Below are 13,248 nucleotides of genomic sequence, written 5' to 3'. Positions count from 1 at the left end.
GCAGAAATAAATAATTTTTTTATAGTCAAAGTATCCTTTGCCTTTCTTTGCAGGAAGAACTCAGGAAAAACTGTGAACAGGAATTCTTGTCTTCTCTTCTTTTAAAAGTTATATGAATGTTACTATTTCTGGTTCATCTGACTTAACCATCTCAGATTTAACCATCTGAAACCAGAAAAATAAACTAGATAAGGTAAAAAATTTTAAGATTAACTAAAAATGGCCATGCTTACTTAATTTTTTTGTATATTTTAATTTGTTTGCCTCCCTGAAATATTGAGGCCATTTACAATAAATATTCAATATAATGAGACTGGAATAATAACAATTTGAAAAGCTACGTAATAAAGAAATAATGAAAGAGTAACATAGCGAGCCCTAGACAGTTTGGCTCAGTGGATATAGCATTGGCCCTCGGACGGAAGAGTCACAAGTTCGATTCTGATCAAGGTCATATGCCTTGGTTGCAGGCTCCTTGGGCGCGTTCGGGAAGCAACCAATCGATGTGTCTCTCTCAGGTCGATGTTTCTCTCTCTCTCTGTCTTCCTCCCTTACACTCTCTCTAAAAAATCAATGGAAAAATATCTTTGGGTGAGAATTAACAGCAACAAAAAAAAAAGAGAGAGAGAGAAAAGAATAATGTAGCCACTCTGAAAGCTTTTTTTGAACGTTATTTTTATCCTTATAAAAAACTAATTGAGCACTTACTATAAGCTTTTTATATTTCAAGGAAAGTATAAAGAAAATGAAATTTATTTGCTCATGTATATGAAGTACTGGAATTCTTCATATTATTTTACAATGATTATTTTGCAGTTACAACAGAAAAGTCAATGTTTTATATAGATGGGAATCTTAAGAAAACCTATAAAAATTATAGACAGCTGATGTTCTATTTCTTAGAGTAGGTGGTGGGTACATCATTATTTTTTATATTAGTCTTTATGTTCTGCATAGATAGAAAATGTTTTGTAATAATATCTATCCATTAAAAAGAAAAAAAATATTTGTTTGCTAATATGGATTGATCTCTAAGCCTAAGTAAAAAAGCAAAGTACAAAATACTATGTATTTATGTGGTTTATATGTATGTTATGTATATTTCATATGCCCTGAATATTTCTGGATACATGATACATAAAACATCAGTTAAAATGATTTCCTTTGGGAAGGGAAATCAGTGAACTGATGCAGAAGGGAAACTACTTTGTGTTATTTGGAGAATTAACCATATGTATATATGTCTTTTTAAATATTTTTAGTAAATTTTTGTCCCAAATAATTTAGAACATTTTTTCTCTACTCCCAATGCTTCTCTTAATCAAAGACTTCCTCACCATATTAAACATTTCCTAGTCTACCTCAATGTCTTTGTATTAATCCTATCTAATAATAGAGAAACATGGTAATTAACCATAACTTCGCTACCCTTCCCATTGGCTAATCAGCGAGATATGCAAATTAACTGCCAACCAAGATGGCGGCCGGCAGCCAGGCCCCTGAAGCGAACAGGAGGCTTGCTTGCTCCAGTGACAGAGGAAGCCAATGTTCCCCGCCTGCTGCTGCTGGGCCCTGAGCTGCTCTCTAAGAAACATTGTTGGAAATATAGAAGGTAAACAATCCCCAGAAACCTGCTTTCAGTCAGCCGGGATCTCAGAGCTGGAGTCGAAACAAAGTTTCAAATACAGAAGGTAAACAAAGCCCAGAAACCTGCTTTCAGCAGCCGAGGTCTTAGAGCTGGAGCCGAGCCTCAGAGTTAAAGCCGGCTCTCAGGTCCAGTGACAGGCATAGAAGGTAAATAAATCCCAGAATAAAAAAAAAAGTTAAAAAGGAGAGGTTGGGAGCCTCAGTCACCCGCCAGCCTGAAAATGGCCCTCAGCCCCTCACCCAGACTGGCCAGGCACCCCAGTGGGAACCCCCACCCTGAAGGGGGTGTGACCAGCTGCAAACAGCCATCATCCCCTCATCCAGCCTGGCCAGGCACCCAAGCGGGACCCCCACCCTGATCCGGGACACCCTTCAGGGCAAACCAGCTGGCCCCCACCCGTGCACCAGGCCTCTATCCTATATAGTAAAAGGGTAATATGCCTCCCAGCACTGGGATCAGCGGAGCCGCAAGGCCTCCCAAACCCGGGATCAGCTGAGCCGCGAGGCCTCCCGGCACCAGTATCAGTGGAGCAGCGAGACCTCCCGGCACCGGGATCAGCGGAGCTGCAAGGCCTCTCGAACCCGGGATCAGCTGAGCCGCGAGGCCTCCCGGCACCGGGATCAGCTGAGCAGCGAGGCCTCCCGGCACCGGGATCAGCGGAGCAGAAAGGCCTCCCAGCACTGGGATCAGCGGAGCAGCGAGGCCTCCCAGCACCAGGATCAGCGGAGCAGAGAGGCCTCCCGGCACTGGGATCAGCGGAGCAGAGAAGCCTCCCGGCACCGGGATCAGCGGAGCCATGAGGCCTCCCAGCACCGGGATCAGCGGAGCAGCGAGGCCTCACTGCCCCTGTGTCAAGCGGAGCCGCAAGGCCTCCCAGCACCAGGATCAGCGGAGCAGCGAGGCCTCCTAGCACCGGGATCAGCTGAGCAGCGAGGCCTCCTGGCCCCTGGAGCAGCGTGACAGGGGGCAGCGCCCAAACCCCCTGATCGCCCTGTGGCTCTGTGTGTGACAGGGGGCGGGGCCACAACCTCCCTATCCGCCCTGCTCTGTTTGTGACAGGGGAAGGCGCCCCAGCCCCCTGATCGGCCCTGCTCTGTGCCTGATAGGGGGGAGCTCCCCAACCCCCTGATCGGCCCTGCTCTGTGTGTGACAGGGTGCGGCGCCCCAACCCCCCCATGGGCCCTGCTCTGTGTGTGACGGGGTGGAGCCGCAACCTCCCCATCGGCTCTGCCCTGAGTATGACAGGGGGGAGTGCCCCAACCCCCTGATCAGCCCTGCTCTGTGGGTGACAGGGGGCAGTGCCCCAACCCCCTGATCCGCCCTACTCTGTGCGTGACAGGGGGGAGCTCTCCAACCCCCTGATCGGCCCTGCTCTGTGTGTGACAGGGGGGAGTGCCCCAACCCCCTGATCAGCCCTGCTCTGTGGGTGACAGGGGGCAGCGCCCCAACCCCCTGATCCGCCCTGCTCTGTGCGTGACAGGGGGTGGCGCCGCAATCTCCCCATCGACCCTGCCTTGAGTGTGACAGGGGCGGCGCCCCAACCCCCCAATCGGCCCTACCATGGGCGTGACTGCACGCGGTGCATGGCAACCTCCTGATCCTCCCTGCTCTGTGCATGACAGGGGGGAGCTCCCCAACCCCCTGATCGGCCCTGCTCTGTGTGTGACAGGGTACGGAGCCCCCACCCCCCTGATAGGCCCTGCTCTGTGCGTGACAGGGGGCAGCGCCCCAACCCCCCAATCAGCCCTACCTTGAGCATGACTGAGGGTGGCATCTCAACCTCCTGATCCGCCCTGCTCTGTGCATGACAGGGGGCAGCGCACAACTCCCCAATCAGCCCTGCTCTGAGCCCGACCAGGGCTGTGGGGCAGGCACCTAGGGATTGGGCCTGCCCTCTGCCACCCGGGAGCGGGCCTTAGCCAGCAGGTCGTTATCTCCCGAGGGGTCCCAGACTGTGAGAGGGCACAAGTGGAGTGGGGCTGAGGGATACCCCCCCCGCCAGTGCACAAATTTTTGTGCACCGGGCCTCTAGTGTTATTATAAGAGGGTAAGATTTAGAGCCATTAAATTGACTCAAAGTAACAATACCTCCTAGGAGTCACAACACGAATTGAAAATAACTGGCTGAGGAAAGAGTAGAAGTAGCAATAAAATTTTATGGAATTAATTTATATATTTTTGTCATATGCATATAAAGAAAAACATTTTCAAACACAAAATACTGCATTATAGTGCATTCTAGTATTCTTAGGAAAAACTGCAACAGAGCTACAAAAATGAAACAAAATATTCTATGCAATATATACAACAAAAAATAATATAACACTATGAACTAACACTTCATAAAAAATTAGACAAAGACAAAATAAGTAAAGAAACGCTGTGTTTATAAGCTGGGTTCCCTTAAAAATAATTTCATTATATCCAATAAACGTACTGAATTCTTATAACACGCCAGGCACTGTATTGGTTGCTGGGAACAACCTGCAACTTGTAATCAATTATAAGGATGGAGGCAAGAAGATGCCTAAGAGACAGAAATATAAATAAATAACTATAGCATACTGTGGGGTAAGAGCTCAGAATTATATCAACTGTCAGAGGACTTCAGATAAGGAATTAGCTAATTCTGTCAAAGGTGGTGTCAAGGAGACCTACCAAAAAGGAGATAACACATGAGATTTTAGCTAAAGTTCAAAATACCATCAGTTTCCCCACCAAATAAACTGATATAGAGGGCATTTCTGTCAGAAGAAACATCTAAAAGTTCCTCAATGTGTGTGTGTGTGTGTGTGTGTGTGTGTGTGTGTGTGAAGTGAGTCAAAAAACAGCTGTGTGTATATGTATGTGTGTGAATGTGTGTCATGTGTGCATGTATATGTATAGGCCTAGCAAGGGGCCTGGATGTAAAAGATTTTACTAAGCAGAATTTTGAAATTAGCCAGATACTTTCAAGCAGGGATATAATATCTGTGTTTAAAAAACTAGTCCAATGAACATGAAAATATCTAAGAGGTCTAATTCACAAAGAAATAATTTATTACACTTCAATAGTGCCATTATATCAGGAATAATCTCAGATCATTCCATGAACTTCAAAAGATACAAAATCAGGGACTCTTTTCCAGGAAAATCCCATTCTTTAAAAAAAAAAACACACACACACACAAAAACAAAACAAACAACTTCCCTGGACCAGGCCAGTCTTTCTCTCTCCTATTCTCCAAAGTCAAACTACTTGAAAAATATGCGACTGTATCTGTCTCCACTTTATCTTTCCTACTCAGCCCTCAGTCCCCTATGATCTGGTTTATGTTCCTGCTACCTCACTGAAGCTGTTCTGGCAAGGATACCAACAAGCTCTTAACTGGCAAATCCAAATGACTATTTTCAGTATACAATGTACTTGGAGTCTGTTTGGCACTTACAATTGTCAAACTCCCCTTTTCTTGCTTCCAATATACTAACTTTCTCCCTTCCTTCTTCCAACCATTGTTTTGTTGGCTTTTCTTTCTCTGCCTTTTCCTCAAAAAGTTCCATTTCTGTGACTACTGTGGGGGTCTATTTTCCTTCCCAAAATATTTGTTCTTGTCTCAACTACTCCTATAACTTTACCCACAATATTGATGTGTACATTTCTAGTCATGAGTCCCTCCCATATTTGCTTTTAAACCCTTAATTCTTATCCTTTTTAAAATTCTTAATTGGCCCTAACCAGTTTGGCTCAGTGGATAGAGCATCGGCCTGCAGACTGAAGGGTCCCGGGTTCGATTCTGGTCAAGGGCATGTACCTTGGTTGCGGGCACATCCTCAGTGGGAGGTGTGCAGGAGGCAACTGATCGATGTTTCTCTCTCATTGATGTTTCTAACTCTCTATCCCTCTCCCTTCCTCTCTGTAAAAAATCAATAAAATATATTTTTAAAAAAATTCTTAATTGTTATCTTTAAATTCAATTGATAAGTTCCAAAACTCACACTTGCCAGAACCCTAGGAATCTTTCTTATCTTTCTTCCTCATCTCCTATACCCAATCATCTTTCAAATTATATAGATTCTCTATTTAAAATGTTTCACAGCTGATGCCTCCTCTCTTCTGCAGCTACTATGCTATCGTGTCTCATCCTCAACTATTACAATCTTCCTGCCTATATTAACAGGTTTTTCCAGTCCATCCCCCAAAATGAAGTCACAATGATCTTTCTAAAATATATTTCACACTATTCCATGCTTAAACCTTTCAATTGCATGACAACTAAATGCAATATGTATTTCTAGACCAGAAAAAAAAAAAAACACCTATAAAGATCGTATTAGAATATTTGGTTAAAAAAATGCTATGAAGATCATCACTGGAACATATGAATATGGACTTTGTTAGATAATGGAACTATATCGACATTAAATTTCCTTAATTTGATAATAAGCTGTAACTATACAATGGAATGTCCTTGCTCTTAGAAAATATATAGGAAGGAATTTAGGAGAGAAGGGATTTAATGTCTGCAACTCAGTAGGAATGATTCAGGAAAAACAATGGTATAGTGTGCATGATGACAGTGAATATACAGAAATGTGGTCAAATTGATGAATCGGGTAAATGGTATACAGGTCCTGCAACTTCTATTAGTTTGAGATTATTTTAGAAAGTTTTTGAAAATTTTCAATATTCCCTATTATATGTAAGATAAAAGTTTCAATTCCTTAGTTAGGCTTTCCATGATCACTTATCAAATCACAACTAATGTCCTTCCTTCCAATACACAGTAATTATAAATTTCTGAACACACCAAACTGCTTTATTCTGTGTAAAACATATCCCTCTCTACTTCCTGAACCTTGTCTATTATTTTTTATAGTGTTCAAACACATTATTTTTTATGATGGCAAACACATTATTTTTTATGATGTTCAAGCCTCATCTCTTCTAATTACACCTTCCTTTCTACTTCCACCTTCCAGACAGAAATATCCACTCCTTCCTTTGTGACCCACTGTATCCCATACAGATTTCTCCCATAGCACCGATCAGACTGCATCGCACTTTGTGGCTTCCAAGTGTGTTTCCAGTTACTGTAAGCCAGTAAGGACAAGGACTATGACCTATGTTTAGACTCAGGTCCAGCACAAGTGCTTAAACTGGATGCACAGATTAATATGTTTAATGAGAAGGGACACGGACACACACACAATATTCTTGGTTATGTAATATCTGTGTATTTCAATACTTCCATCTTATGAATACTGTAATGTTCTGGTAAAGAGTACAGGCTTCAGAAACAGACAGACCTAAGCAATCTGAAGCACAGCTCTATCTGACTGTAACTCTATCCAGTCACTTTGTTTTTAAGCCTCAGGGCCTGCAATATAGTAGTTAATAAACAGTGTCCATTTTATTATTTCTCATTTCACTTATGCCTATAATTTAGATAGCATAAAGTCTCAATTATTCCAAAATTATTCCAAAATTACTACCTTTAAAAGTCTGGGTGTTTTTTTCCATCTCCCCAATCCAGTTTTCAATCAACTTCTCAAGGAAAAGAACTGCCTATTTTTCACTAAGAAGTCAACATGTTGTCAAACTCTTGTGCCATTTAAAGATGCCACATAAAATTGAACACAAATTCCAATAAAGTTTTATTTCTTGATATTCATAAATATTACCTGCTAAATGTTATTTTATGGTAGTTTTACAAACAGCCCATACATCAACTTCAAAATAATGAGAAAAGAATGTGATCACCAAAAATAAAGCAAAATAGAGAATTTCAATATATCTATCAAGTACTCAAAACAAAGAATGGTTTCACACCGCTGATGCGTGCGCGCGTGTGCACACACACACACACATCCAAAGAACATCATCCACTAAAGCAAATAAAGCTAATTTATATGAAAATTTCCAAAACTCTTATTTATGACGTATTATCCTTGACTTATGACCCAAGTTTTGTTATTTGAGTATCTCAGACACTAGCAAACTAAAAAGGTAAGGTTTGCTTATGGAGAAATATGAATAGCTGATAGCAAAGGAACAAAATATCAAAAAAGTCTATAAAAAGATTCCTCTGCCAGAGCAATTTTTTCCCAAAGAAAATACATCAAATTGAGTAATATTAGATGATAAGAAAATGGTTATAAGCATTATAGAATTTCCTTTACAACTAAAAACTATTTCAATTCCATAAAGAAATGGATATTAAAAGTTCAATAAGTACATGTTTCTTAAGAAAGAAGGGGGTATGGGAAAATTGTTGCTAAAAATTTTTTAATCATATAAATCAGTTTATTGGTCATTATTAAATGTTAACAACAAAATAAAATTAACATATTATAACCATTATAAACATTTATTACAAATGACATTTCCTGAATTCAGAAGCATCAAGTATTAAAATTTAGATTTAAGAACGGCAGGAAAATTATTCCAAATTTTAAGAGAAGACTATCTTGCATTTTACTGAATTACCTTTCCTGTTTAAGAGCATACTCCAGCATTTTGATCCTCCTCACAAGATCCTTCTTCAAATTTTCTTGGCCTTTCCTTTCACCCTGAAGAAATGCAATCTGGGCCTGAGTAGGGAAAAGAAAGATAAAACTCAGTTTAGAGCAAATAATTTTTTTTTAAACTCAGATGAGGAAAGAATCTTTGGAAGATAGGACAGTTAGATGAAAAAAACATTTCCTTTACATATCTGTCACAAAGTATGCAAGTATATAGGAAGGCATTGACTGCAAGAAAAAAAGGGGGCTTAATGTATGATTCTGGACTAGATTTGGCTATAAAAGGAAGTCACTGGGACAACTGGCAAAACATGAATGGGGGCAGCAAAAGAAAGTTTTAAATTAAGAACTGGCTCACAGGCCAAAATAGCAGGTAGCTTACATTAGAGCAAGGCAGAAAACTCTAGAAATAAGATCAATAGTTGAAAAAAGGGGATAAGGGGCCTAAAAAATTATTTGGTAATTTTCACCACATATAAATTTGTATATAAAGTCTACTGAAGTTTATGGAAACAAAAGTAGAACAATGCTCAAAGAAAATTAAGCCATGAAAAAAAGGAGGTAATCATTAACTGCAGGAAAACCAAAAGTTGCATAGGAAAAGAAACAATCATAGTATACTATTTGGCTGGCTCCTAAATGGGTATTATTTATGTATGTTTACATAAATATAAACAATAATTTTAAATATCTATATATATAAAAGGCTAATATGCTAAGTGTCCAACTGTCCGACTGGTCGCTATGACACGCACTGACCCATCAGGGGGCAGATGCTCAATGCAGGAGTTGCCGTGATGTGCACAGAGAAATGGCACTGCAGACCTGGCGCCCACAAAGCAACACTCGGCTTTCCCCAACTGGGACAAAGGCCCTGCCACCACCCTGGAGCAACAGCCCACCAAATTGGAGCCAACACTGCTGAGACCCCATGGCGCAAAATGTGGCCCACAGCCCAGCCCAGAAATGGTCGCTGTGGGCACCAGGTAATGACGACACATAGCAACAGCTGGCTTCTTCTCCCTAGTAATGACTAGCCTCCTTGCAATTTCTTCAGCCCAGAAACACGACTTGCTTTATAGCCAGGTGCAAACATTTCACACTTTAACAAAATGTCTGTGAAGCGTTTTCCCATGCCTCATCTCATTTGATCCTCACAGAAGTCCTGGAGTAGGTAGACAGGAGACTCAGTGAAATCCTATTTTCTTTTCATTAGCCAGAAAATGGAGATTTAGAAAGTTTAGAAACTTGACCCGACTGAAAAGTAAGAAATGGTGGACCTTGAAAATGACTTTGGGTTTTCTCACTGTGCAGAATATAGTCAAACACTGCTACAGTTAAATATTTTACCCTTTGTTCTCCCTGCATGATCTATAATAATAATCTGCTTCATATTGATATTTACTGCTGTGTTGCTGACAATTACCTGAAAGAGAAGTTGGGGCGCTTCACTGGGCTGGAAAAAGTTTAGCTACATCAGAAAGTAGGTCTAATTAAGCAAGTTTATTATATATATATATAATTTGGCTAAATTGACTCATGCATGCGCAATACATTTAAGTTCTCACTGGCACCAATCGCATGTGTTTCAATCTGTCATTGTCAATGGTGAATTTGGTTGACACTTCTATTATAGAGAAAGGGTGAATAACGATATTAAAATATTTCTAATTAATTTCCTTTCAATGTGCACGAATTTGTGCACCAGGCCACTAGTTTTTATATAACTGGGGGATAGGAAGTAGAGCCAAGAAGGGACAAAATAGTTAAATCCTCATTTACCACACATCGAGTTAGTAGATATTCTTTAAAATAATTTTTACAGTCTAACCAATATACTGCAATAAAATCCACCCATTCATTTACTGAGAGCTTACCATGTAACCAAACTGTGCTAAACACTGGAAGGATAACCCCACCGGAGACACAGTCCATTTTTTATAGAGCTTATAATCTACATAAAATACTGTGTATTTCTTAAAGGAGTCCTTTTTCTTAACATTTGTATAGAAATAGCATAAGCCTTTTTGACTTCTGAAGAAGTTATTATAATCAGAGCTAAATGCCTATAATAAAAGTATTCAAATGCATGATATTTTATTTAATAAACTATAAGATATACTCCAAAGGAAAACAGAATAGAAAATGTAAACAGGAGATATAATAAAAGCTTACTTTTAAAAAAAGGTCAATAGTAATCAACACAATAACAAAATGAAGAGCCATGAGACTATATTGATGAAAGATCATTACATGAAAAATTACAGAGCCTAACTAGTACAACAATATACCAAATTATCACAGTTTTAAATATAAACAGCTAAGCCCTGGCCAGTGTGGGTCAGTTGGTTGGAGGATCATCCTGTACATGAAAAGACGGCAGGTTTGATTCCAGCCAGGGCACATAGCCAGGTTGTGGGTTTGATCCCCAGTCATGGTGTGTGCCAGAGGCAACTGATCAATGTGTCTCTCTCACAGCAATGTTTCTCTTTCTTTCTTTCTCTCTCTCTCTCTCTCTCTCTCTCTCTCTCTCTCTCTCTCCCCCTTCCTTTCTCTAAAAATAAAAATAAAATAAAATAAATATTAACAATTGAAGTTGGGTGAAGATTTTTTTAATACTCTTCTTGGAACTTTCCTGTAAGTTGGAATTTTTTTTTCAAGTTTTTAAAAAGGCAGCTCTGATGCATCATGCATAGCATACCTGTTAAAAATATAAAACAATGTTCACAGACAGATAAATTACAGATATATCTTTATATGGCTGGCAACAATGCAAAATTTTTTTTGGCAAAAGGGGCCTGACAATGCTACACACATACCCTATAACCTGGTATGGAAACACCAGCCCCTTCCTCCACATCATCCAAAAAAAAGTAATATGCACAGATTTTCAGATACACTCTACTTTTGCTTCTATTTTTACGCTTTGAATTCTTTCCTTCTGATTTCCCTTTCAATCCATTTCTCTACATAGATAGAATTATGGTATAGAATTTTATAGTTTACATTTTGTTATGCAGTTTTTGTGTTATTACTGTTTTTATGACCATCATTTTCATTGGGTTCATTATAGATCTCCAAATAAATTTACCATAACTCTTACTTAATCATTGTGGCAGATTCTGTGTACTAGCTATTCAAAATACATATTCCCATCCCCCTTCCACCTTGTAACTTCCCACTATAGAATCTGGAAAGCCAAATGCTTGCTGTCTTGGGTTGTGTGTGTCCACACATAGCTATGTAACCAGTGAAATATAAGGTGAAATGTCGGAAGCTAATTCCAGCATGTCAGCAGGGTGAATCATCTGGAGATGGCTGAGGGCATTTCATCAAACCTGAAAAGGATGCATTAAATGATCGCTTGCTGCCAGACACTAAGGGCATCTTAATCTACATGTTATTGCCTCCTAGTGGCCAAACACCTAAAGCCGTAGGCAGTTTTTCCCCAATCTGACAATGGATTCTGTAAACTATCTACCTTGCCTTAGGACAAATTGTGTTAATAAAGAGCAAGGGGTCCTGAGACAAAGAAGAACTTGGTGTCTTTAGCCAAGCTCCTCTGGCCCCCAAATGCCTTTCAAAATTATGTTTCCTCTCTGGACTCTCGATTAATTTACACACAGCGCTTCTCCAGATTCCTGAACCCTTCTAGATGCTGGATCAAGACCACCGGCATTAGTGAAAGATTTATACAGTCTGAAGAGAAACCAGAGTACTAGTGAGATATATATGAATGCTGCGGGTGGGGAGAAGGTTACTTCTGGGAAAGTTTATCACTCACTGATAAAGAAGGCTCATCTGCTTTTACTGAGGTCTTAATGTCTGTAACTACAATAGCCTCCCTTTCTCCATGGTTTCGCTTTCAACAGTTTCAGTTACCTTAAGTCAACTGTTGTCCAAAAATATTAAATGAAAAATTCCAGAAATAAACAATTCTTAAGTTTTATTTTTTTTTTTTATTATATTTTATTGATTTTTTACAGAGAGGAAGGGAGAGGGATAGAGAGTTAGAAACATCGATGAGAGAGAAACATCCATCAGCTGCCTCCTGCACATCTCCTACTGGGGATGTGCCCGCAACCAAGGTACATGCCCTTGACCGGAATCGAACCTGGGACCTTTCAGTCCGCAGGCCGACGCTCTATCCACTGAGCCAAACCGGTTTGGCGATTCTTAAGTTTTAAATTGCACAGCATTCTCAGTAGCATGATGAAATCTCACACTGTCCCACCCCGAGACATGAATCATCTCTTTGTCTAGTGTATCCATACTGTATAAGCTCCTGCATGTTAGTCATTTAGCAGCCAACTTGGTTATCAGATCAACTGTGGGGTATCGCAGTGCTTGTGTTCAAATAACCCTTATTTTACTTAATAATGACCCCAAAGCACAAGAGTAGTGATCCTGGCAATTCTAATATGTCAAAAAGAGGCTGTGAAGTATATGTATATATGGGAAAATATATATTATATATGGGGCTCAGTACTATCAAGTTTCTGGCATACACTGGAGGGGAAGGTTCTTGGAACACAATACTGTTTAGCAATCTTGTAATCACAATGTAACAAGAAGGAAGACAATAAGCCGCTACATTGGGGGTAAAGGATGGCGGAAAAGAAGAGAAAAAGCCTAGATTCTTTGTCTTCACTGAGCAACTGCAACAGCTAATGTCAGAGAAAAGGACTACCCACAAACAGAATGTGAGAAAAATTCTTTGTTTTTATGTCACTGTTAAAAGGATTTACTTGTAGCTAAAAGCATCCCCAGTAATACTTCACTACAGTTTGACATTTAGATTATAATTTTTCACCATCTATATATATAAAAGCCTAATATGCAAAGTGTCCTCTCGGGAGTTTGACCAACCGGGAGTTCTGTCGCTCACTATGACGTGCGCTGACCACCAGGGGGTGGCGCAGAACAAAGAAAGGCCCTGGCCGGCAGCCGGCAGCCGCTAGGGACCCAACCCGTGCACGAATTTCGTGCACTGGGCCTTTAGTTACAATACAAATTGCCAATGATGTTCTTCATGTATATTAGACTTCTAAGGCAATTTTTGTTTATTTCTCTGGGATAGACTGCAACAAGTAGGATCA

General features: G+C 40.3%; 1 protein-coding gene across 1 annotated transcript in view; it reads right to left on the bottom strand.

Annotated features, from left to right (window-relative positions):
• STRN (striatin) overlaps window positions 1-13,248 on the bottom strand; it is a 78,410-nt gene that overhangs the window by 47,240 nt on the left and 17,922 nt on the right. Inside the window, exon 2 of the mRNA XM_023747804.1 lies at window positions 8,115-8,218. Within this exon, the coding sequence (XP_023603572.1) occupies window positions 8,115-8,143 (29 nt within the window). The 5' untranslated portion in view covers window positions 8,144-8,218. The remainder of the gene's footprint in view (window positions 1-8,114; window positions 8,219-13,248) is intronic.

Source organism: Myotis lucifugus, unplaced genomic scaffold (genome assembly GCF_000147115.1).
Source record: "Myotis lucifugus unplaced genomic scaffold, Myoluc2.0 scaffold_6, whole genome shotgun sequence".
In the NCBI taxonomy this organism is placed as follows: Eukaryota; Metazoa; Chordata; class Mammalia; order Chiroptera; family Vespertilionidae; genus Myotis; species Myotis lucifugus.
Note: the sequence above shows the minus strand (reverse complement) of the source record. Positions and strands in the feature narration are given on the sequence as shown.